The 26,404-nt window shown below is 38.3% G+C and overlaps 1 protein-coding gene across 1 annotated transcript; it reads left to right on the top strand.

Annotated features, from left to right (window-relative positions):
- The first annotated feature begins 13,367 nt into the window (after positions 1 to 13,367).
- LOC143153317 (uncharacterized) lies at positions 13,368 to 17,935 on the top strand. Its single transcript, XM_076324349.1, has 3 exons — positions 13,368 to 13,460; positions 15,203 to 15,763; positions 15,884 to 17,935. The coding sequence occupies exons 1-3, from the start codon at positions 13,404 to 13,406 to the stop codon at positions 17,933 to 17,935; spliced, it is 2,670 nt and encodes an 889-aa protein (XP_076180464.1). The 5' UTR covers positions 13,368 to 13,403.
- Positions 17,936 to 26,404: the final 8,469 nt, after the last annotated feature.

Here is a 26,404-nt window from a genome sequence, read left to right on the forward strand (position 1 = left end):
TTTAATTTTATCTTCTAATCCATGTAATTACAACTATCATCTATAATGGTAAACCATTCGTGTACAATTATCGTGTATAAGTTTCACGAAGTACTAATTTCAATCTATAAATCAAATGTTGCACGAAACGAGTCTCGTTAATGGGCGCCCGATTAATGTTAACGGAATTATATAAAAAGTAACGCCGCAACATTGCATAATGGTATAGTTTCATTTTATAACAGTATTACGTCGACGTAAATCGTGTAACATTTGAGGTCGACCAGATAAGCGATCGCGAATGTAGCTCGTTAATTCTCCGAACCGTTCTTACGACTATTCTTTCTCTCGGAGCGGGGAAGTGTACCGAGAAAACACATTTCGTTGATCGTATGCAGATTGCAATTCGTATTTAACGCGTTTGAAAAGCAAAAGAAGACACAGAAGACCGCGATGGGGAGCAGTGAAAGGCGTATGAAAGTAAGGAATAAAGCTAAATGGCCACGCCAGGACTATTTATTGCCTATTTGGTGATAAACTGCACGAAAAAGTATCACACATCGTCGAATGGAAACCGTCCCGAAGCGTGAACCGTTCGCATTCGCAGCAATTCCATTTCAAACGATGTTCTATTAAAGACGAGACTCGAGTGAAACGTTAAAATAAAAGTGATTTTCGACCATTTTTTGATGAAACCCTTTTATGAAATTTTTCGTCACTTTCCACGTACTGTAACATTTTCTGATGTCAATGTTTTTTAAACAGTTTATCCATTTTTCGCGAAGTAATAAATGGATTTCCGCGGATCTTCCTGTCGACAGCGTGCAGACTAGTATTACTTTATGTCGATCTAAAATGAAAAATCGAACAGAGCTTCTTCCGTAATAGAATTACGCATCGTGGTGAAACTAAATACTGTTTAAAAAATACGAAATTAATAGTAATACGCGGTTTTGGAATATTTCTGGAATTCTCAGGTCTCAAATTGAAGAGAAATTCCAGAATCGCGTATTATCATTAATTTTATATCTTTTAAACGGGATTTAGGTTTATGAAAGAAACTCCGTTTGATTTTTCATTCTAGATCAACGTAAAATAATGCTAAACTGTACGTCGTCGACAGAGAGATCCATGGAGATCCATTTGTTGCTTGGTGAAAAATTGATAAATCGTTAAAAGAAAAATCGATACCTTAAAATGTTAGAAAATATGTATGGAAAGTGAGGAAAAATTTCATCGAGGTTTTATAAAAAAATTTCCGAAGATCGCTCTAATATTAACGTTTGATTCAGGTCTTCCTCCTTAACGTTTCTTTCTATAGATATTTAAAAGAAAAAAATAGTCACCGCATCTTGTTCCTATTCCCTTTCACCGTGAGATTATTTTCGTCGTTAATCGAGCGAAATAATTTATAACAAATTCGTTCGTCGTGTCTTTCAAAGGAAGACTAACTGTACGTATGTACAGTTAGAATTGTTTTGGACTTGGTACAAAGCCAAGCGAACAGTTAACTCTTCCTTTTTTTTTTGCGAAACTTCGATACAATTGTGATCTCGTTGCACGAGCAAAATGTCCACCGTTAATTGCAGTAATAACTAAGGGGAAGGGGGAAGAAAGGAAAATGGTAGAATCATCGTAAATCCGCTCGTTCCGTCAATGTCACTTTCACGACCTTTCATTCGATCATTCTTAGGCACGCCCCCTCCTGTTATATGTTTCTTCCTTATACAAGAACGAGCATTGGAATTAAACATAAGTAGAATGTGATACGATCTCTACAGTATAACGTGTTATTCGCTCCGCGCAAAATAATCGAGTCGTTTAATGCAAAAGTGGTGTAAATCAATTGTTACCTATACGGTTTAACACCGCATCTCAAGAGTTTAATTTATTAATTCTTGTTCGGTTTCGAGCAAACGTTTCGAGTGTGAATACACCTTTGTAAGTGAGAATTGCCCACAATTCTTAAAGTAATCGGTAATCGTTCGTTACACAGTAATCGACTTTTTTACTTGTACCACTTTTAAACAAAATTGCAAGAGATATTCGGTCTGCAGAAATTAAACATTCGAACTCTCGTGGTACGAAAGAAGTAATTCCATACATGTACGCGTGGTTAAAATAAACGATCGAATTTATAAATTTTACTCGCACCGTGCAAAACTCGAAATACCGAGCAAAGTTTCCCGATATCCTATTCTAAATAACAAGTTTATACAAAAATTTTATACAAAAAGATGCCCAGTGCAAAATACGATTATCCAAGAAAATTGTTTTGCAATTATCGGGTTGTTCGGGAAGTGATTTCGTTTTCCAAAATGGAGAATATATAATCGAATAAAATTTATACATTTAAACATTCTAAAAAAATCGTGTTTCATTTTCACCCCAAAAAAAAAAAAAAAAACGAAATGACTTTCCGAACAATCCAATACATTACTGCGATCGGATATTTCTAACGATTAACTTCATTTACGCTACCCGAAATAATTACAGATTCACCTATTCGAAAAAGATGACCAAACTCGCGAATTTCACAAACATGCACGGTAAAATCCGAAGATTTGATGGAAACGTTCGATGTTCGGCTCGTTGTAGAAACACAAGGTACTGGAATGATATTCGCGCGACTTATTTGTATTACACTGGACCCTACGCTTTCCTTGATCGGCTCGTATCCAGTGTCGAGGCTCGTACATCGGATGCTGCTCGGGGGATCTTTAAAGGTGATCGTAGCTCTCTTCGGACTCCTTTGATGCGTGGGGATAACTGGAGCTACCAGTTAAGTCAAGTGTATCGCGTCGGGACGAAGTAGTACACTGTTTCTTTCCGGAGTGCGTGCATCGTGTCGAGGTTCCAGAGGATTGGCAGCTGCACAAGAGAATAAAGAAGCACATCCTGGAAGGCTGGGGAGGGCACACGCAGGAACTACTGTTCAACGAGTCGTTGGTCGGCGCACGAGAGACATGAAACTTTATCTTGTAAGTGTATTTCCTCTCTTCTCTGCCTTTTTAACCGAAACTTTGCTCGATCCTCGAAACGTGAAAAAACTGTGAACATTTTCGTCAGTAAAGAAAGAGACCTACGAAGGAAAACGAAGAGACACGAGGACGTAACGAGTGTGTCACTTCCGCGCGGTATTGGAAAAAATTATATAAAAATGAAGCTACTACCTCGGCAGACACGAATTGCACGTACTTCTAAATTCCAGAGTTTCGAAAAATTGCTGCTTTTAAGGAAACAATTTTCAAAGAATAACAACTGTTCAGAGAATAAACCGTTTAGATATGTTATACACGATGTGTACTTTTACGAGCATCGCGAAAGAAGCGTGAAACTTGAATTTTTTATTCCACGAAGATATATTGTTTCTCGTCGCTCGTTGTCACAGAGGTGCGTGTAATTCTTAGCCACACGCACGGTTCGCATGATACTGAAAACCGAGTTACCGTTAAAACACTATCTTCCATTCGTGTTCACGATACTGTTAATGTTCCTGGCAATTATTAAGAGCGACCGGGCGCATCCTCGCATCGGGAAACCGCGAGAACGTTGTTGCTATAATTTGTATAATCTCCGTTATTAACTTTAGCACCGGCTAATTAAAAACGTACAGGAAACGAAGAGTAAGTTTGGTATCTCGCCGGTTCGCGGGTTTTTAAACGGGGAAATATCGTGCGCGAGAATTAAATTTCATATTTGTTTCTTCCTCGTTTTTCTTCCTTCCTCGTTTCGGTTTCCTAACGGGCATCGGTCGAACATCCAGAGATATCCTACGAAGCATAATTATCGAGATTCGTGGTACTTCCTTTGCGTTGCACATCCTGCGGTTATAACCGTTCCTCGAGGTTACAATTTTGCTCTCTTCCTGGTATAGAGTTTTAAACGACGAGAAGAAACCTGCACGCTCGATACAGATAATGCATTTTTAACAGGTAGCTGCGGTTGTATGGATAGCAACCGTGACAGCGACACCGGAATCTGATTCTCATGGAAACCGGAGCAACGAAAAGGTAAACGTAGAAAACTCTCCCTCCGATTCAATAACATCGAGGATTTGCAAATTTTCCCACCGATTTCATTGTCCATCCGTCTTGACGATGTCGCACGGAAACAATCGAGGCTCGACCCTTAAATGCATAGTTTTGTCAAAATTTGCGAATAATTTAAGTATGTGGATATTGGCTGGGAAATAAATTAAAATTGACCAAAATTTGGTTGTAAAAATACGACAGCGGGTCAGAAAAACGTCGATAATATCTAGACGAACGTTTGGATATTGACTTTTAAGTACGTAGTCTTTTTTTCAAAAGTTCGAATAAAATTAGAAAAGAATATTTTACTCGCTGTAGATTGATTAAATAATATAGACGTAGAAATGGAAGAATTGGGAAATAGGTCTCTAATAGCTAATAACAATCGCGTAAACAAGAAGATAACTGCAAAAAATTCATTTCCTCTTTTATCTAGAAACTAAACTATTTTGTGCAACAAAAACTTGAATGAAAATCCATAAACTTGGATTTTCAAAGAGTGATACAACGTTGACAAATTCATTTGTTTGTCTAGATAGAAACTAAAGTTCTTTATGCGACGAGAATCATAAATTTGGATAATTTTTAAAGAGTTGTAAAACGTTGAGGAATTCATTTTCTTGCCTAAGTAGAAGTTAAATTTCTTTATATAACTGTACGACCTCTTCGTGCAATCCGATAGAGAAATGTTGATCCCGCGAATGGAAATAACGCACCGTGTCCTCGTGGAATTCTCGACGCCATCGCCTTTCGATAATCTTCTAATTTTCCTAATCGAACTGCCTAGAAAGCTCCTTCCGCTTATCAATTCACGATGACATTATTGCATCGTTTGTCACGAACTGCAAAAATACTCTTAGGAAGAGAACCTCGTTATTGGTCCGTTGTCACGAGGAAACCATTACACGATAAAAAGAAATGAAATTTATCGCCCGTTTCTGGTTTTATTGGCCGATTGACACTCACAGGTAACATTTAAATTCAAATTTTATCGATTATTTACCGCTCGTCTATCATCTTCTTCCATATTGTCGCGAAAACCCTGAGAACGATCAGTACCGTTTTTATCCTAATTTTTCAGCATTCTGAAACCTCTTTCATTAATTCAAAATAAAACATAGATAAATAAAAAGATATTTATCGTATTCGAAGTTATTTGTCATCGAAATTGAAGAAAATGTTATTATTATTCTATTTACACATATTCTCCATTTTGGAAAACGAAATCACTTCCCGAATTAACCTAATATTTCATTTTCTGTTCATCCATGGAAGCGTTGTAGAGCGTAACTATATTTGATAAAACGATTAAAAAGTTTACCATTTCTTTTTTAGGGAAGAAGTAAACTAATTTGCAGATCGATCGGGCAATCTCGTTTCTTCGTTCGAAATGATCATCGCATCTAGTTTGGAGATGTGGCGGATTGTTCCCGTGGCGGAAGTTACTTTCGACAGCGAACGAACGAAATAAACGGCGCAGAACAAGTTTCGTTCGCCTTACGTAAAACGGGAGAAGAACCTTTCACGCGTAACCCCCGGACTGATAGACACCGCGCAGAGACATCCTTAACCTTCGGGCATAGAAATCTTTAACCTCGATCTACTTGCGAGCATCATTCAAGTGCTACTTCATGTATAGGCGCGACCAACACCCGCCATGATCGTGGTTTCTCGCGCGTTCGTCGCGCAGAACTGTTCATTTATCCGCAAACCAGCCGGACCATTTATCGGAAATAATTAAAAAACACGCTTAAAAATCCTTTCCACGGGTTTTTAGCGATTGAAAAATTTGTCCACGCCACTTTGTGTCGTATTCCGGATCTGCTACAGTAAAACCTCTGTCATCCGAGTGTTCCACTAATCTTCGACCATTCTCGGAGATTGAAATACATTTCCAAACCCCTTTGTTTCTAATTCTGGATCTGCTACGGTAATAGTCTATCGTCATCCGAGTGTTTTACTATTCTAATCTTCTTTTATCGAGACTTATCAGCGATCGAACATATCATTGGGGAGTATTCATTCGCTTATCCGAAGATTCTTCGATTCGAACATACATAACGTAGCAGATTTAACATAAGAATGTAGCAGATATGAATAATAATACCTTGATCAAAGCGTTGTAATAACAATGTTCATTGAGAAATTGTATCATCTCGAGAAAGCCATTATTACTCGAACTACGTACTTTAAATCGACTGCCGCTTATCCTTCGAGGCAAGTCTCTACAATCGCTCGTTTTACGTTTTCAATTATCAGTATACATACTTGAATTCGAAATAAAAATATTTCGCTATATCGTTTTTTCAACAATGTCGAGAATAATAATGATACAAGTTTGTTTATAAAATCTTCTTTGTTTCTCGAATAGTTTTCAAGATAGCAATAAGGGATAGAATTTACATCCTTTTAAATTTCTCATGAAAATACTTTCATTTCGAACGAAGAAACGAGATTGTCCGATCGATCTGCAAATTAGTTTACTTCTTCCCTAAAAAAGAAATAGTAAACTTTATAATCATTTTATCAACTATAGTTACGCTCTATAACACTTCCATGAATGAACAGAAAATGAAATATTAGGTTGTACGGAAAGTGATTTCGTTTTCCAAAATGGAGAATATATAATTTAATAAAATGTTTATACACTCTAAAAAGAATCGTGTTTCATTTTCACAAAAAAAAATAACTTTCCAAACAACCCAATAGCTACAGTTAGGTGCACAGAACTTGATAATCTTCGTGTCGTGCACAGAGGAGTAATTCTTTTATAAATAGGAAACATTCTGGGAGTATGGGACGCAAATAATTTACAAAGGAAATGTCGATGGTTGTAATTTCAAGGCCGTGGGGCACGTATTTTCGTAATTCGATCGCACTCACATTTTGCAGCATTTGTATTTTCATCCATTGGAAGCATTTTGGACGAGACCAAAAATAGTTCGCAAACAAAATTTCTATTATCCAAGTGTAACCAAGAACCAGTCTAATAGACTTTTTATCATTTCGTGAAGCGTTGAATGGGACATTGGTGACGAGTAAACGGTTCCCAGTAGAGCCACCAGGGGAAAGTGTAAGCTATACTTTGTTAGACAGACTTACCGGAAGAGAATGAGACTCCAGTGAAATGACCTAGGCTGTATGCGAAGGTTAAAGACAACTTTCACCTAAAACTGACGGATGAAGGTTGACCTGAAGGCCGTCTACGTTCCCGTCCGATACTCAGAGACGCGCAAGCTCTTGAGATCAGTGATCTGCTTTTTGAACACTGATAGAACTCATTGGCAAAAACAGAAGAGTTCGAACGAAAACATACATCTGGAGAATAATCGGTTTGAAAACATACTGGAAAGAAATTTCTTGTCCAAAACATTCCGCGTATCCAAAAATATTAAGTATTTACCGTTTAAACGATCAGTTTTGGATATTGGATAATCTATTGGTCCGTGTTTTTGTTGCTTCACGGTGTGTAACAAACGCATCGAGCGTGTATAAATTTTATTGTTTATGTGAGAACACCTTTTTCTTTTTCAAAAAATGATTTTCCGCTGTATTTCATCGTTGAATTATTGACATTAGTGTAGGCAGTTTTCGTAGTAATACGACTTTCTCCTCAAATATGATTCTGTAGGTCACTTGCAGCGCGAGCAGTTTGACATGAAACGCAATCTCCCGCAATTAGGGCTCTCAACAGACGCGATGCACGAGAAAAAGAACGCCCATGTACCGTTCCTTGCTAGAAATCTTAATTAAGAGTTGCATCGGTTACAGACGAAGGAAAACGCAAGCTCTTCCTCGGTTATTATTTAGTAGGAAATTAGCGACAACAATCTGCCAACTCCGCGTGTTCGATTCTTCTTTATGTCCTCGTTTATGGAATATGGTGTTCGTGTTGTATATACCTAGGATATAAATGATCAGGAATTGTATAAATTTGCGAGAGAGTTTGAAATACGAAAATAGATATCACGTGAAGTAATACAGGATGTTCAAGAAGTGTACACACCTGGACAAGGAGAGGGGATGATTCTTTATGAAAAAATAAGTGAAAATTGTAGAATAACGATAAAATACTGCACAATATACAATTGAATTACATTGTATCGTGATGGTTTTGTGTTTGTCTCACTGGGAGCCACCGATGATCAATCAGCACGATGTAGTACGTCCAATTGATATTGAAGGTGTGCAAGCTGCAAAATTTCTATAACAGTAGCTATAAAAAAATGTAAACATTGCTGGTAATATAGTTGCTAAAAATTGCACTAAACGAGTAACAACGTCGCGTAATAATCGCGAGGGTTGGCCATACCTTTGTTAATAGTGTTTTAATCGCACACATCGTAATATTTAAATTGTGCAAAATACGACGCAAGTAACGATAAAAATGATCAATCGTGGAATAGAATATTTTTTAAATTACATTTTTATCCAATTATTTGTATCATTTAGAATTTTTGATAATTATTTACAATGTTAACAACCTGACCTTGCCGGTTTCAATGACCTTGAAGTATGTTGGAGGGTGAAAGTCACTTTGTAAGTATCCTCGACCCATAATCGAGGATCGCTTGTCTTTTTCTGCGGACCAAATTAAACGAATTGTTGACTCATTTACGAGAACTTTTTCGTTCAATCGTGACAAACTTCAGAAAGAAGAATAGTCTGACGATTGCTCTATTTCTATTATTCAATTGAAATACACACCGATCGGGAGTGTCGATCTATGAACGATGAAGACAAATAATTGACAGTATGTACGAAACGTATCGGAATCTGAAAAGACTCTAGGTTTCCTATCGCTGAATTGACTGGTTAATAAATTTCATCGTATATTTTCAAGTTTCTAAAAATCCCAAGGTGGTACGCGTACGACGATAAAGGTTCTTTCAACGATGCGTAATAATTTCATCTAAGAAAAAGTGCGAATACTTTCTCCGCGAACTTTCGTATGAAAGCTGAGTCGAGCGAGGGCTGACCCACCTACTGTCAAAACTTGGACGCGAACGGTTCTCTTCTTCTCCTTTCTATTTCTCTGTTTGTCCTCTTTCTTCAGAAGGTAACGTACCTTTCGCCTGTTCTTTGTTTACGTCTTTCCTTTCACGAGACCTTTCCTTGAATTCGGGTCACTCGTATGGTTACCATACTACAAAAAATACATCGCCAACATTGAGCGGGCGTAGCACAAGTTCACTCGTTTGTCAGCTTTTTGCTACAATTACGAACCAACGTTTGCTCGTGCAGATTTCACGACTCTTGACACTCGTAGATGCACGTTCAACCGTCTATGGGCCAAATTTTTTTTCACGACTATAAACGAAATTATGTAACGTAAATTCGAGAAATATCAACCTATAAATATAGGTGAAGCGTGTCTTTGGAAAAATAATTTTGAAAGAGAAGATGGAGGAGGATGAAAAAGAGGAAGAAGAAAAGGAGGAAGAGGAAAAGGAGAATAAAGAGGAATGTCGACAAGTAATACGTGACTTAAAAGTTATACGGTTCCAAAAAGTATTAACTCGATATTCGTGCACGAAATACCGAAAACGTGTATATATTCAATTTTAACAATCCTACGAGAACCTCCGAAATCCGTCCGTTACGTGGCAGTAATTATTATACTTTTTATAGAAACGAACTTTGTTTAGGTAGTAAACGACTCGCTAGTTCCTTTCTAATTTCATTATGTGGTTTATATTTTCTCTCTTTCTAAAGTAGCGTTGAAACATTGTCCACTGTTTGTTTACATCCGAGACGACGAGACGCGTGGACCCATAATAGTTCGGTTTACGGTATTTCTCCTTTACACGGAGACACCGAACACATTGCTGCTCCGTGTTTCCAACATACCACGAAATAACGAAATTGCTCGCGAACATGCTGTTTCTTCGCTTCAAAAATGTCTCCTTTACTTATTTACTCTTAAACGGTCCGAAACTACATTGGCTACGATCAAGCACACACACAAAAATAGCTGACCATAATTTTTTACCGACCAAGATTAACAATAATTGGGTCGGTAAAAATGTTCGATCGATTCGCAAAAAAATGTACAGTCGGCAAGAAAGTGTTTGCTTCGGAACACGATCGTCTGATTTCTCTTTTAAGGAACACGATCTTGAAATATATGTCTCGTTCGGTGCTATTGTAATAACGAGAGACGACGGTTCGACGAACGATTCGGGGAAAACGGGAAGAACGAAGAAGAAACGATTATAATTCCGTCGAAAGACACAAGATGAGTGAAAATAACGTTAACTCGTTTCGGAGGATGCCCCTTTTGGGGAGAGAAAGATCAAAGAGCTTACAGAATTCACCGGCAAGTTTCACCAGTTACAGAAATCAGGTTTCCGAGCAATTTCAGAGAACGGACCGAACGGAAAGAGTAGAAAGAATACTGTAAAATATTATCATCGAATAATCGATAGCGTCATCTGGTTCAGCGTTTCTCGAACATTTCTGACTTCGATCCATTTGAACGTAACACGGTGGCTCCTTCCATATCGCACCTTTTCATCCGTAAGTTCTATTTTACCGCCACGAGCGGGCCAACAGATGCCGCCCCGAAGTGTGCAGTTGCGGATTAATGGTCATCGTACTTATAGTATAGTCAGTTCTGAACCGACGTCGACTGAAAATTAAATCGAACGCAAATCGGACCCGGTAGACCAGCAAAGTGGCCATGGACCGCACTTTGGGTAAGGTCCAGATTGTCCAAACAGGAATCGAAACGTCCAGATCTAAGAATAGACCAAGAAAGGCAATAGGGGCGCTTCTGAAACGATGGAGTAGCGATCCTGTGTAACTGTTCCACGGAGTCTATAGAAGCAGAGGAGAAGGAGTTGCCGTTAGAAATGGAATCGAATCTCTGTTATGCACCAACGGAGCCGTTCTCGCCCCGGTGCGGCCCAAATGGTTTGCTTTTAATGCGACTTTGAACTCGCTCACGACTCTCACTGGTTTTTCTTTTGCGCGGAGCGGCAAGAATGCGGCGCGCATCTTTTCCCGTTTCTCCTTTCTTCTCGCTCGAATGGCACGGGAGAAAGGGAGACCGGCAGCGGTACCGTAAAGTCCACCTTTCTCTCATCTCGCCACGCCGCGTTATTTTCAGCCTTCGATCGATCGATGCTACTCGACTTGAGCAAAATTCAACCGACGAATCGCGATGCGATTATTAACCACCGCGTCGCGAATCCAGCACCGAAAATTCTGATCCTCGATCGACCACCGCGCGTTCGTATAACTGGCCGCGGATTCGAATACCGAGCTTTCGCGCGCCTAAATCCTTGGTGCTGCGCGCGACTAGCTATCCTAGGGAATTTTCGTACCGGCGAACATTGCGTTAGGATTAGATCGCAGACCAGAATTCACCGCACCCCGTTGTTCCATCTTGCGTTCTGTGCTCGCGTACTTAAATTCTTATTTATTTCCGACATTACCGCGTCGTTAAGGGCAAAATAAAGAAATAAAAATATTAAATTATTAGATCGTTCGGATCAAATGAAATTCGATTCTTCGTTACGTTAGAATGTATTTGGCAAATAGGGTGTTTTCTTGCGGTATATGCGCGTGTAATACAACACACGCTCCATTTATAAGTTCGAAAGAAATTTATTCGCATAGATTTTTATTCAAACGAGTATTTGAATAATGGCCAACTCTAGAAACTAATTAGCGAAAACTCAAGGATAATGTAAGCTAGAATTATCGTAGTCGCGTCGAATACTATTATACTCGTTAATGAATACTCACCTCTGATTGCCAATTAGAATCTCTGTTTTCTAATCCCGGAGCCCTTTCGTTCTCATTATTTGATTAATTCAACAGCCAGAACTGTTACAATTTCGCTACGAGTTCGGGGTAAATAATGTCTCACGTAGAAGAGATGATTTACATTGTAAATATAATGTTGCCTGTACCACCGGATACACATTGGCTAGAAAACAACCAAGTCCACGTTCGTCGAGTTTCACTACTGCCGCATTTTTACCAAAATCAATCGATTTTCTACTCTCGTCCGTCTGGCTAGAACCACGAGACTCGTTTCTAGAGATTCTTCGTGATCTGTTTTCTACTTCTACCTGTAACGAATTGGGTCAGACGCTCGGCCTCGCCCACATGTATCGGCGCATAGTATCTTTACTCGCGAGCATCGATCCTCAAACTCGAGTAGATCTCGTTCGATATTTCTTCGATGTTTAGATCGCGGATTTCACGCGCTTACGATCTATGCAAATACGAAAAACATATGCCGAATAATTATCCGAATTATCCTGAAGAGAAATCCGTTCCAGTATGCAGTTTTTCGGATAATCGCTCCAAAAGGATCAAATTCGCGGATATCTAATACAACGACCGGAAATAAAGTAACTTTCAAATATGGATGTTTATTTCGCGAAAAATTACCTATCCATTGAGAGAAATGTATCATAAAATTATGATTAATTTGTTTCGAACGCTTTCAAATTTCGAACGCTCTTCATAGTAAATATATGTAAAGCATCTGTATTTCTTTTTGTTCTTTTGCCCGTAATAAGTAATCACATGGGCTAGTATTGTTATAGATGTATACATCTGTATTGTTTTTATCGTCGTATTTGTCAAGGATTGTTAAAGTAGATCATCGTCACATCTGGATAATTTTATATCTTGGATTACTTTTATCTATGTCCAACCATTCTTGAATATCGTCGATACTACAGTTTTTAAACCCCAAAATGTAAACATTGTTACATACGTACGTTTAATTGCGCGATTCGTTCCATGTCGGCTAGTACACACGACCCTCTTACAACACGGTACTCCGAAAACACGATTTCCATATAGCACGGTTTAATAAAAGGATTGGACAACAACGTGCTCTCGTAGAGCACAAATGTTTCCATTGCACTGTTTTTCTTGACGAAAGGTTTCGTTTAACACAGTTTTGGAGGGTTTTGGTTTGTTGAGTTCATTCATGTTATTACACTGTTTTATAAAATACATTCTACATACATTTTCCGTGCGTTTTTTACGGCGTACGCAATAAATGAATAGAATTCGTGGTTTGTCAATAACAAAGTAGAATAAACCAGACGTCGTCCCGAATTTTCATTGGTAATATCGATTTCAAGTGAATCGACGAATTCGATTCTTGCGTTACTCGTGGATTATTAGACCTTTTTCTACGAACAATTTCTTATCTTGATAAGAAGATACATTCCTACGATAGATTCACGACGGTACATTTATTTACAGATACTTTTAGAACAACGCCACAGACATGAAAGAAGCAGCAGCCAAACGAAAGAAGAGACGAAAAAGATGACAGTCGATGTTTATCACTCGGCTAACGCGAACCGACACGAAGGAATCTTTAATTCTACTCAGACCAACAACCCTGACGAGACGATGGACGTGGCGCCAATCGTGAAATTTTTTAACAAAAGTGAAAATAATCACGGAACGGTCAGTGTGCCGATCAATTACCATTGAAGTCCGTTAATTAGAACCGAGACGACGGAACAATTACATTTCAAGATATTAATCGCGATTATTTGGTAAAATATTACGAAACATGAATTATTTGTCGAGGCGGCAAGGAAAGAAGAAAAAATTATTCTTCGAATTAATTATAAATTACGTCCAGAACGAAACCACGATTGGTACCTCTATTTAAAACGATATACTTTCTCGTCAGTTTTCGTAATTAATTCCAACCGTTCTATTAATTTCCATAATTAATTCTAATTATCGCGTCGTATTAATTTTTTCTCAGGAAAGAATAGATATTAATTAGCGACTCTTACTCCGGCGAGACACTCTTTTTTTTTTTATTCACCTTCTATGGCTAATCGATCACTTTTCGAACAAGCTTCGGTAATGGCGATTTCCTCGCTTTCCCTTCCTGATTACTGGAAAGTCATTCACTTTCAACGACTACTGAATAATCGTACTGAAATAAATTCGACTCGACCCATTTCCATGGCAAATCGTGCGCGGGAACGATCGAAGACAACGTGAAATCGTCAACGTTTGACAGAAACCGGAATGTAAATAATGCGTTTACACGTAATTCGTTACATCAGAAATTCATACAACGCAAATCCCACGTGTTCCGCGAATTTCGATGACCCTTCTAAACGCTTTCACTCGATTAAACGCAAGAGGAAACGCTTCGTCGTCCTCGGAAGCGATTATTACGATGTACCAGGCACGCTGACGTTCACAGTTTACGCAAACAATCGTTGCTCGAATACACGCAATGGCACTAAAGTCTGAAATAAACGTTTGCCGATTTTGCCAATAAAGCACGAGGTATTGTAAAAGCACGCTATTCGGAGCAATGATTTTTGCTCAACGGATTTTCCTGGTTCAAAGTTCGAAAAATTGATCGATATGTAAGATGTTTATTTTTATCGCTTTCCAAGATATTATTAACTTGAAAAACAGTATTTCGAGAGAAACGGTTTTAAAATTTCGCGCGTATATCGTTACAGCGTGCAAGGTCCCATATAACAATGCCAATTCGTTAAAAATTTGTACAGAACCTTATCAAGACAATACTTTTAAGAGGTCCATTCTCTCATCTGTAAACTAGGGAGACGATTCGGAATGTTTGCATATCTGTTTACACGATATCTAATAAACATAGAGCACTCGATCTAGTTTGTTTAAGAAAGAAAACAGAAATTACTCTTCCTGTTCGTGGCGATGAAAGCCGAATGAAAGCAAAATTATAAGATTACACGAGCAAGTGGTAATGGTGAATCGGAATTAATATAACGCATTGTATGTTTAACGAATGCAATGGAATCCTCGAGTCTTATTCAATGGAGTACAATTATCACTAAGATTACTTAGCTTCCGAAAGAGAGTGTTCGTTATTAACCGGGTACGTTGCTACTCGATGAAACATACGATTCGTTAAAATTTTTCTGCTCGTCAATTAATTTATAATTCTTCATCGCGTGTTTGCAACCAATTCGCAACGAACGAAGAACAGAAGATACTGTAATTATTCACAAATCGATAACGATGTTATTAGCTCCGCGAGAATCCTTATACTCGAAATTAAAAATACCATGATTTCATGATACCAAAGTATCAATTTCTGAACCAATTGCTGTATTCACCGATCTAGAACCGTATCGAATCGCTCCGGTTGGTCAAGTGCAATTACAAATTTAATTTCTCTTTATCTTTTCCAGAAAGATACCTACGTCGATTTTCAACAACGATTCTCCAAGCAGATAATCCAGCCTTACATCTTACCTGTAGAGACGAAACCTCAAGAAAGCTCGCGAAACGAGTCGATTAACGGTGTTCCAAGACCGGTAAGGACAAGTCAGAACGCGTCCAACGATATCGTCACGGTCGAGTACCTTCCATCCCAAGAAATCGCGCTTCAAGGTACAAGTATAACGCTCAAGTATTCCCCCGCGCGTGAAAACAGTTCTAATGACTCGAGTCACACGGTGCCCGACGAGCGATCGGACATCGAGAACGTCGGTGACTTCGGTCAACGAGTTCGTTCGGCTTCGTTCAAACACAGAAACGAAAATCACGGTCGAGCAAGATTGAGACAGCCGGTCGACGTCGCACCCACTCCCGACGATTACAGAAAACAGCACAGAAAGAACTCCAGACCTGTCGTGTTCAAGAAACTGAACTTCTCGGAGAGCGTCGGTGTGTCCTTGGACGATCGACCCCTATCGTCAGCTGCAGACACGCAGAGAACTCTGAAACAAAAAGAAACCAAAGAAGACTACCTTAGAGTCGACCATCTTCAAAATAACAAAACGAAGATCACGAGTATCCCGTGGACGATCGACCAAGAAGTCTTGCGATCTGCGAACAAAGAGTATAAACAACGCCAACACGATTCCGAACGGAACAATATCACCACGACCAAGGATAGTTCCCCGTCTACGGTAGCTCCGGTCTTAATGGTGTCCCTGGGGAAATTTTCAGGACCGATCGTGGTGCCCGATTTGCCACCGTTTCAAAAGAAATACCCGTACACCGTGACGACGAATTACAACGACGCGTTGAAACCTACTCCGACACTGGATGGTCCGACGACAAAGACAAAAGGATCGGAAGCCGGTTACCCGGCAGCGTCGCCGGTCGTCTTGAATCATCTCCAAGTCGGTGTCGCGCTGATGAACGCGGGCCAAGACATAAATTCGGTCAGTGAACCAATTGGCTCGACGAACGACTACCTACAGGATGAATCTCAGCCGGCAGTGATCGCTGTTGCCAACGAGAGCGTTGTTCAAAACGATGCCACGGATTCGAGCAACTCGGACCTCCGCAACGATCAGTTGTCGCAACAGGAGCAGATCTCCGAGGTGGTGGCGTCGAATACGCCCACGCAGTCGGTGGAGATCCAGAAATCCGTCGAGATATTCCACACGGCGCCCGTGCAGGAGATACATTACCCCGTGGAGTTCGTGCCGCACGTACAGCAACTTCCGTTGAAGCAACGTCTTCAAGAGACCGACTACAGAAAGCCGCAGAAGGGTCAATCGAAGGACCGCAGACCCGGCCAGGTGAACGTCTACAAGAGCAACGAGATCGCGGACGAAACTGTCCCGGTCAATGGCCACGAACACGCTCGTTACGAGTACAACCTGAACGAAAACGATGTCGCCTACTCGGCAACGAACGGTCAAGTGGACCAAGCTTTACCGGTGGTTCGTTCTGCGGATGTTAAGCCCGTTTACGTTGTCAGGGAACAGGTCGACAATGGACAGTACGATCAGTCGATCGTCAAGTATCCCAGGGTTCACGGGAGCTCCGACACCGCGAACAAAGAAGCGCAGAACGATTTCGATCCGACGAAAAGTTCATCCACGGTCGTCGCTCAACCCTCCAGGGTGATTGAGAGTCTGTCGGGACTGGTGAACCTGGAAAGTTCACAAGGGACGCAAGAAGTGCCCCAGATTCTACTCACGAAGGCTACCAGCGAACCGCAGACGGAACTGAGGGTGTTGATGACCGTTCCTCAACCGTATCCCGTTGAGAAGATCATCGAGAAGACAGTCCACGTGCCTCATTCGATAGACGTGGTGGAGAAGAAGGTACCATACCCGGTGGAGAAGGTGATAGAGAAACAGATTGCGATCCCACACCCGTTTCCTGTGCACATACCGATCGATCGGGTTGTGGAGAAACAGATTCGTATACCGTATCCTGTGCACGTGGAGAAGGTGGTCGAGAAGAAGGTACCCATCGCGATACAAAGGTTCATCGTACCGTTTCCGATTCACTTCAGAGTCCCGCAGCCAGTTGCGGAGAAACCTCTACCAGTTGCGGTGGAGAAGATCCACGAGAAGACGGTACACCTATCCAGACCGTATCCCCTGGAGAACGCGAAATTGGTTAAATCTGTAGCGATTCCAGCTTACAACGTTCACAACGACGGGAATTTTCAACAGGTGTACAGACAACAGAGCTTCCAAACATTGCCGGGACCTTCGTACGGGCCTGCTGTCGACGAGCAAAGTTATTTCAATTCAACGCAGTATTATGGTCTTGGTTACGCATCCCTTCCTAGGCAACCGTTGGTACACGCACTGCCAAAGAAGTTTGGATCGCATGGAATTCAATATCCCCACTCAATGGCTACCTATTCTACATCGATCGGTCATAACGGTAATTCCGTACCTTATGGCAGAGCGACTGTGGAGAAGGATAAGATCATAGATGAATACGTGGGCCCTGTACCGCGGAAAGTGCCTCAAAGTTCGCTCGGGATACAGTCCAAAACTTTGCAGTATTCGTCGCCGGATATACAAGCGACGATGAGGAGAACCAGACAAGAGGGTGTCACGGGAAACACTAACAGCTTTAGGCAGTCCAAGATGGAATATGGATTCAAGCCACCTATGGTGCCTTCTGTCCAGTACGACGAACAAACTGCCACCAAAGTGGAGTAGACGATAGATAGCGCACGGATGCTGTGTGTATTTTGTCAAAGGATTGTTTAAAGTTTAAAATTTAAACCGACTATCTGTAAAAATTACATTCATCAATTTTATAGAGCCGAAGAACATTCCAAAATATTTTATCTAACCACTGAAGTCATATTTTGTTGGTTCTAGCGACTAGAACGATACGTTACTAATCATATTGATAACATATGTCTGTATGGCGTTTTTTTCAAACTTTCAGGTAGAAAAAGTTTTTAAAAGTTTCTGAAGCCTAGTAACCACCCCTTTAGTTATCAATTCTCATCCCTATTTATGGGGAGGTTTATTCAGTATTTTCCATTAACAAGGTATATTAAGTTTGTTTTTCTCTAAATGGTTACATCTATCCTAACTTCAATAAGCGCCAAACATCACTAAACTTGCATAACCAGGACAAATACTTTACATAATCTCTATGCTACAGTTGTCTATTGCATCAAGTACTTAAGTATATAAAGATTAGTGTAGTGTAAATACATGTAGGAATGTGGAAGAAAGTAATGTATTATAAATGTGAATGCATTTTAAGGAATGTTCTGTATAATGAGTTTTCCATTTTGTTAATTCATCAGGTTTTGCACTTGTGGTTCTATTGAATTAACCGTGCAGTATGTTTTAGGCAGCGAAGACTGATATACATAGAATAATGGTAGGAACGGATAAAGAATATAAACTTTAATATATTCAGTTTTATACAATAATATACTATAACAATACATTCCAGATGGAAACCGTTTAATTTTTATAATATATTAGTCGTGCGTTGCAATTAAAAATTTGTTTACGGTATTCGTATGATAATTCTATGTTGTACATTTAACAAATTCTAACGATGCCATTACATGGGAATCTGAGCTAAACTTGTAGACAAAGAGGAATATGAACTAAAGAACGATATTAAGAAGGTATTGTTTTAATAACTTCCTTTAAAGTTAATATACTTTCGAAAAATAATATTTAATATTTTCATATTCCAACTACTATATTATAAATTCATAGAAAGATATAGTTGTTCTTCCAACAATTAACTTCCCATAAGTATATTCGTCGCCTTGTCTTTAAACATATTAAGACATTATCAGTTTTAATTTTATACTTTTGTCTGAAATAGATTAAGATTTAATTGTATAAGTTGCCTGCAATATCAAATAAACTTTGTTTTATTACGTATAAGATGTTATTAATTGTACACTTTATTTTTCTATCTCCAACATAAAAGAAAAATTTCCAAACCAGGACTTCAAAGATATTCTATCAAATTCATATTAATGTAATGTAAAAGTTGGAGCTTTTACGGGTATTGTGCCCTTTATCGGAATAAAATAAATGTTAAATTAATAATCCGATGTAACGATGTATTTGAATAAATTCATTTCGAGCAACAACAGAAGCTTTCTTTTTGCCAATTATTTGCTTCCATTTCCTTAACCCGATCCTATCATATTGCTGAAAATACCGAAAACAATACCTCAGCTATCATGTTCTCCTGATACCAAAATTCTCATGTTAAAAGGTTCTGTCTTCTTAAAGAATGACATTATTTATTGGACTTCATTGTTTATTGGATACATCGATTGAATAATTGTTTAATTCCTGTGATTTGGATAGTACACGTAGTCATGGCACGTGTTGAATAATGGATTCAAAATATGATTAATTACTTTGCTAAACATAAAATTTATTTTCGTGATCACCTGTAGAATAATCTATCGGGGAATTTTAAATTTGTCTAGCGTTTTACAAAGAAAACGTAATTTTAACAACAAAAATGTAATTTAGAAGTTGAAGATTTTACACGTATTGTGCGCTTAATCAGAATAAAATAAATGGTAAATTAACGTGTCTAGTAAACAATTATTACTCTCCCCGTCTAAAAATTTTAAGAAACATGTCAAAAACCAGCTTTCACTTGGAATCTCGACCAAAATTAATTTGTATAGGTAAATTAATCATTTATAGTGCATAGAAGGGATGCGTATCGTAACATTAACATTCGGAACATGCGGAACTGAACAAACATTCACCGAAACCGTTCCCCTTCGCAGATTTCGCAATATCTTGACGTATTTATCATAATTATTAACAACCGTCGTTGGACCGTAGATTAAACAATTATTAATAATGTTCCGGTACAAATAATAGCTAAAAAGCTATAAATTTATTGAAATATTCGTTAGATGAAGCAATGAGAATCGAAGTAACCGTGCGATAAAATAAATAAATATTTCTCTACATATCGAAATTATAGTTTGTATGAATGCAAATATATTCTGAATGCGCAATTGCAAACACCTGTAACGTGATAATTACATGGATTGCCATCTATTGGAGAAAGGGTTAAACTACACTTAAGGGGTGAAAACACCTGGCGGAGAAACGCTCAAGTTTGTCGAAGAATTATTTTGACTTTCATCAATAGATGGCTCCACAAGCATTATATACCGACATTACAGCTAAGTACCCAAGTAATTATCCCGTTACAATGGTTGGAATTGAGCATTCAGAATATATTTGCATACATACAAACTGTAATTTTGATATGTAGAGAAATATTCATTTACTTTATCGCACGGTAGGGAATATCATTCAAAACTAGATACTTATCTTTAATGTCGGTATATAATGCTTGTGGAGCCATCTATTGATGAAAGTCAAAACAATTCTTCGACAAACTTGAGCGTTTCTCCGCCAGGTGTTTTCACCCCTTAAGTATAGTTTAACCCCTTCTCCAATAGATGGCAATCCATGTAAATATCACGTCACAAATTTTTGGAAGCGCGGGTGCAGAATACATTTATCGATAATTACCGATACCACATATAAGTAATTCCACTTGTATGTAATTCCCAACCGTGCGATCGAATAAATCAATATTTCTGTACAGACTTTTATATGTATCATCTTTCGAATAAAGGTAAAATTAAACGATATCAGCGTAATGTAATTTTCCTGCATTCCAGCCTTCCTTTATACATTTAAAGAAATCTTTAATACCTCGAAATCAAGGCTAGACATATCAATTATCGACTCATATGTTTTTATCACGATAATTTTTCTATCTAGAAAAGCGATTAATAGAATTTCAGCACTTTTAAGTAGAAAATACAACTTCCACGCGTATTGTGAAAATTATAAGAATTAAACAAACTTTAAATTCATGCCCCAAATAGACAATTATTACTTTGCATGCTTTAAAACTTTATTAAATACGTTTTAACATCGAAGCTCGATCAAAATTAATTTCTATAAGTTACTTAATCACTTGCAATGCATAAATAAGATGCACATTGTTCGATTAATATTGGGAACACATATAAATGTTAGTATCAATCGCGGAAATGAACAAACATTCACCGAAACCGTTCGCCGTCGCAGATTTCGCATTTTCTTGACGTTTATTTATCATAATTATTAACAACCATCCGTGGACCGTAGATTAAACAATTATTAATAATGTTCCGGTACAAATAATAGCTAAAAAGCTATAAATTTATTGAAGTATTCGTTAGATGGAGCAATGACAATCGAAGTAACCGTGCGATAAAATAAATGAATATTTCTCTACATATCGAAATTATAATTTGTTTGAATGCAAATATATTCTGAACGCGCAATTGTAAACACCTGTAACGTGGTAATTACATGGATTGCCATCTGTTGGAGAAAGGGTTAAACTACACTTAAGGTGTGAAAACACCTAGCGGAGAATCGCTCAAGTTTGTCGAAGAATTGTTCTGACTTTCATCAACAGATGCCTCCACAAGCATTATATACCGACATTACAGCTAAGTACCCATGTAATTATCCCGTCACAAATGTTTGGAATTGAGCATTCAGAATATATTTGCATACATACAAACTGTAATTTCGATATGTAGACAAATATTCATTTATTTTATCGCACGGTAGGGAATATCTTTCAAAACTAGATACTTACCTGTAATGTCGGTATATAATGATTGTGAAGCCATCTATTGATGAAACTTAGAACAATTCTTCGACAAACTTGAGCGTTTCTCCGCCAGGTGTTTTCCCACCTTAAGGGTAGTTCAACCCTTTCTGCAATAGATGGCAACTCATGTAAATATTACGTCACAAATGTTTGGAATTGCGCGTTCAGAATATATTTACCGGTATCACATATAAGTAATTCCATTTGTATGATACTCCCTACCGTGCAATAAAATAAATAAATATTTCTGTACAAACTCTTGCATTTATCATCTTTCGAATAAATGTAAAATTAAACGAAGCAGCATAATGTAATTTCCCTGCATTCTAGCCATTCTTTATAGATTTAAAAAAATCTTTAATACCTCGAAATCAAGGCTGCGCATCGATTATCGATTCACAAGTATTTATCGCGATGATTTTCCTATCTAGAAGAGCGATTAATTGAACTTTGGCACTTTTATGTAAAAAATACCACTTCTTTGCGTATTGTGTAAATTATAAGAATTAAACAAATGTTAAATTAATGTATCTAATAAACAATTGTTACTTTCTATGCTTTGTAACATTAAGAAACACGTTTCTACTTCGAAGCTCAATCAAAATTAATTGTTGTAGGCGAATCGATCATTTTTAATGCATAAATAAGATGCACATTGTACGATTAATATTGAGAACATGTATAAATGTGAGTAACAATCGCGGAAATGAAGAAACATTCACCGAAACCGTTCGTCTTTGCAGATTTCGCAATATCCTGACGTTCATTTATCATATTTATTAACAATCGTCGTAGGACCGTGGATTAAACCATTATTAACAATTTCCTAGTATAAATAATGGTTTAAAATATCATTTCGTTAAAATATTCTTTGTTCGCGAAGTAATTTTTCGTTGAGATCCAACTGACATTGTCAAGGCTACACGTATCGATTATCGATTCACAAGTGTTCATCACGATGATTTTTCTATCTAGAAAAGCGATTAATTGAATTTCGGCGCTTTTAGGTAAAAAATACAACTTCTACACGTATTGGGTAAATTATAACAATTAAGCAAATCTTAAATTAATGTACCAAATAGACAATTATTACTTTCCATGCTTTAAAACTTTACGAAACCCGTTTTTTCTTCGAATCTCGATCAAAATCAATTTCTATAAGTTACTTAATCACTGGTAATACATAAATAAGATGCGCATTGTTCGATTAATATTGGGAACATGCATAAATGTAAATAACAATCGCGGAAATGAACAAACATTCACCGAAACCATTCGTCTTCGTAGATTTCGCAATAGCTTGACGTTTATTTATCATAATTGTTAACAACCGTCGTGGAACCATAGTTTAAACAATTATTGACAATGTCTTAGTATAATTATTGGCTTAAAATATCATTTCGTTGAAATATTCTTTGTTCGCGAAGTAATTTTTCGTTGAGATCCAACTGACATTGTCAAGGCTACACGTATCGATTATCGATTCACAAGTGTTCATCACGATGATTTTTCTATCTAGAAAAGCGATTAATTGAATTTCGGCGCTTTTAGGTAAAAAATACAACTTCTACCTGTATTGTGTAAATTATAAGAATTAAACAAATATTAAATTAATGTATCTAATAAACAATTATTACTTCCATGCTTTAAAACTTTACGAAACACGTTTTAACATCGAGTCTCAATCAAAATCAATTTCTATAAGTTTCTTAATTAATTGCAATACATAAATAAGATGCACATTGTTCGATTAATATACGAACATGCATAAATGTAAATAACAATCGCGGAAATGAACAAACATTCACCGAAACCATTCGTCTTCGTAGATTTCGCAATAGCTTGACGTTTATTTATCATAATTGTTAACAACCGTCGTGGAACCATAGTTTAAACAATTATTGACAATGTCTTAGTATAATTAATGGCTTAAAATATCATTTCGTTGAAATATTCTTTGTTCGCGAAGTAATTTTTCGTTGAGATCCAACTGACATTGTCAAGGCTACACGTATCGATTATCGATTCACAAGTGTTCATCACGATGATTTTTCTATCTAGAAAAGCGATTAATTGAATTTTGGCGCTTTTAGGTAAAAAATACAACTTCTACGCGTATTGTGTAAATTATAAGAATTAAACAAATATTAAATTAATGTATCTAATAAACAATTATTACTTTCCATGCTTTAAAACTTTACGAAACACGTTTTAACATCGAGTCTCAATCAAAATCAATTTCTATAAGTTTCTTAATTAATTGCAATACATAAATAAGATGCACATTGTTCGATTAATATACGAACATGCATAAATGTAAATAACAATCGCGGAAATGAACAAACATTCACCGAAACCGTTCGCCTTCGCAGATTTCGCAATATCTTGACGTTTATTTATCATATTTATTAACAATTGTTACAGGACCATAGTTTAAACAATTACTGACAATATCCTAGTATAAATAATGGCTTAAAATATCACTTCGTTGAAGTATTCTTCGTTCGCGATCGAATTTTTCATTGAAATCCAACTGACATTCTCAAGGCTTGTTGAAATATTCGATTAGATTGAACAAAGACAATCGAAGTAACGGTAAGTGACCTTGTGGTGGGTATATAAGGAGCCCCCGGTTGTTTAAAATTTCATTGTTCCTGGAGCCTCCGAGGTGGACGGATCTCTTCGTTTTAGGATTATGGAAGGGGGACCCCCCACCTTGGTAACCGGTACTGGCCGCCGGTAGGCGGTGGTCAGTACTGGCGACCATTCTCTCAATCCTTTCTTTTTTTTTTAATTGTTTCATTGTCTAATTCATTTCATTTGTTCTCTGATTTTAATTTCTACTTGTTTTTCCATGTTTATTTTTTTCCACTAACTGACTTCATTTCTATTTCCTATCATGCCTTGACTTTAGGTTTCTCATAGATTTCTCTCGTCGCATCTGGGGATCTTTAGGAGGACCCCTAACTCGTGGGATCTTTAGTTAAGCTTAGACTAAGTTAGTTTTAAGGTCACCATGTACGAATATCTGTGATCTGCCGAGCAATTATCCAATCTTTAGCTTCTTTTTGCTCGCTTGCTCGTTTCTCAGTCCGGCCACCTCTGCTTGTTGCATAAGCAAGTGACTGGCCGTGAAGGTGGACCGAACGCTCGATCGTCGTTTCTTCTGGTGCGTCCGCTTCGAGAGAGAACATGCTGCGAACACAGGGGCAGGTGTTCGCACCGGTCCCTGCGGAAGCCCCTGTGCCACAAGACCCTCTCTTCGTCATCCTCCGTGAGTCAGGTCCACGCTCTGCGTGGCTCCTGACTGCGGAGTTGAGAGAAACGGGGCACTCCACGGAGTGGACGGGCGTCGTGCATTTCCTTGAGAATCGGGCCCACTAAGGGGAAACGGGACCGACCTAGTAGGATCAACTACACGGTTCGCGTCGCGTCTTTCCCAATTTTGCCTCATTTTTCCACAATGTAATTGCTCGGCAGAATTAAACGAGAAGATCGAAGGAACATTGATTCCTTCTATCTCTGCAGTTAGAATAAGTTAGTTTTAAGGCTGTGATCTGCCAAGCAATTATCCAATCTTTAGCTTAATTTTGCTCGCTTCCTCAGTCCGGTCACCACTGCTTTTTGTACAAGCAAGTGGCCGGCCGTGTAGGTGGTCCGAACGGTCTATCGCCGTCTCTTCCGGTGTGTCTGCTTCCAGAGGGGACATGTTGCGAGCACAGGAGCAGGCATTTTTGCCGGTCCCTGCGAAAGCCGCCAAAATAAGACCCTCTCGTCGTAAAGATGGAGAAACGGGGCACTCCTCTAGGGGAGTGGATGGCGTCGCTCGTTTTCTCTGGAATCGGACACACTGAAGAGAAACGGGATAGACCTAGTAGGATCAACCGCACGGTTCGTGTCGCGTCTTTCCCAATTTTGCCTCATTTTTCCATAATGTAATTGCTTGGCAGAACTAAACGAGGAGATCGAAGGAACATTGTTTTCTTCTATCTCTGGAGTTTAGTAATTTCGTTTGTACCGCGTATCAAGGGAGATCGATGGAACTTTGATTCCATCTATCTCTCTCCGGGTCTCCGCTCGCAGCAACCTCCACGCGGTGAGACCTGGTAATCGGTATTACTCGCGACGAACAATAATTTTTCGTCGCGAGTAGTACCGAGCTAATTGGCTGCGAATTTAGAATAGTTAATATATAAGAAACAATTGAATACTTTAAGAAACAACATTTTTATAATGCGTATGAAAGTTTGAGTATGTTAATGAAACGAAAGAATGCAATTGTATCTCCGATGTAACGATGTGTTTGAATAAATTCATTTCGAGTAACAATAGAAGCTTTCTTTCTGTCTATTATTTGCTTCCATTTCCTTAACCCGATTCTATCATATCGCTGAAAATACCTAAAACAACACCTCCTCGACTATCGTGTTCTCCTGATACCAAAGTTCCAAAATCGATCATTCTCTAAAATTCTGGTCCGATTA

Source organism: Ptiloglossa arizonensis, chromosome 12 (genome assembly GCF_051014685.1).
Source record: "Ptiloglossa arizonensis isolate GNS036 chromosome 12, iyPtiAriz1_principal, whole genome shotgun sequence".
In the NCBI taxonomy this organism is placed as follows: Eukaryota; Metazoa; Arthropoda; class Insecta; order Hymenoptera; family Colletidae; genus Ptiloglossa; species Ptiloglossa arizonensis.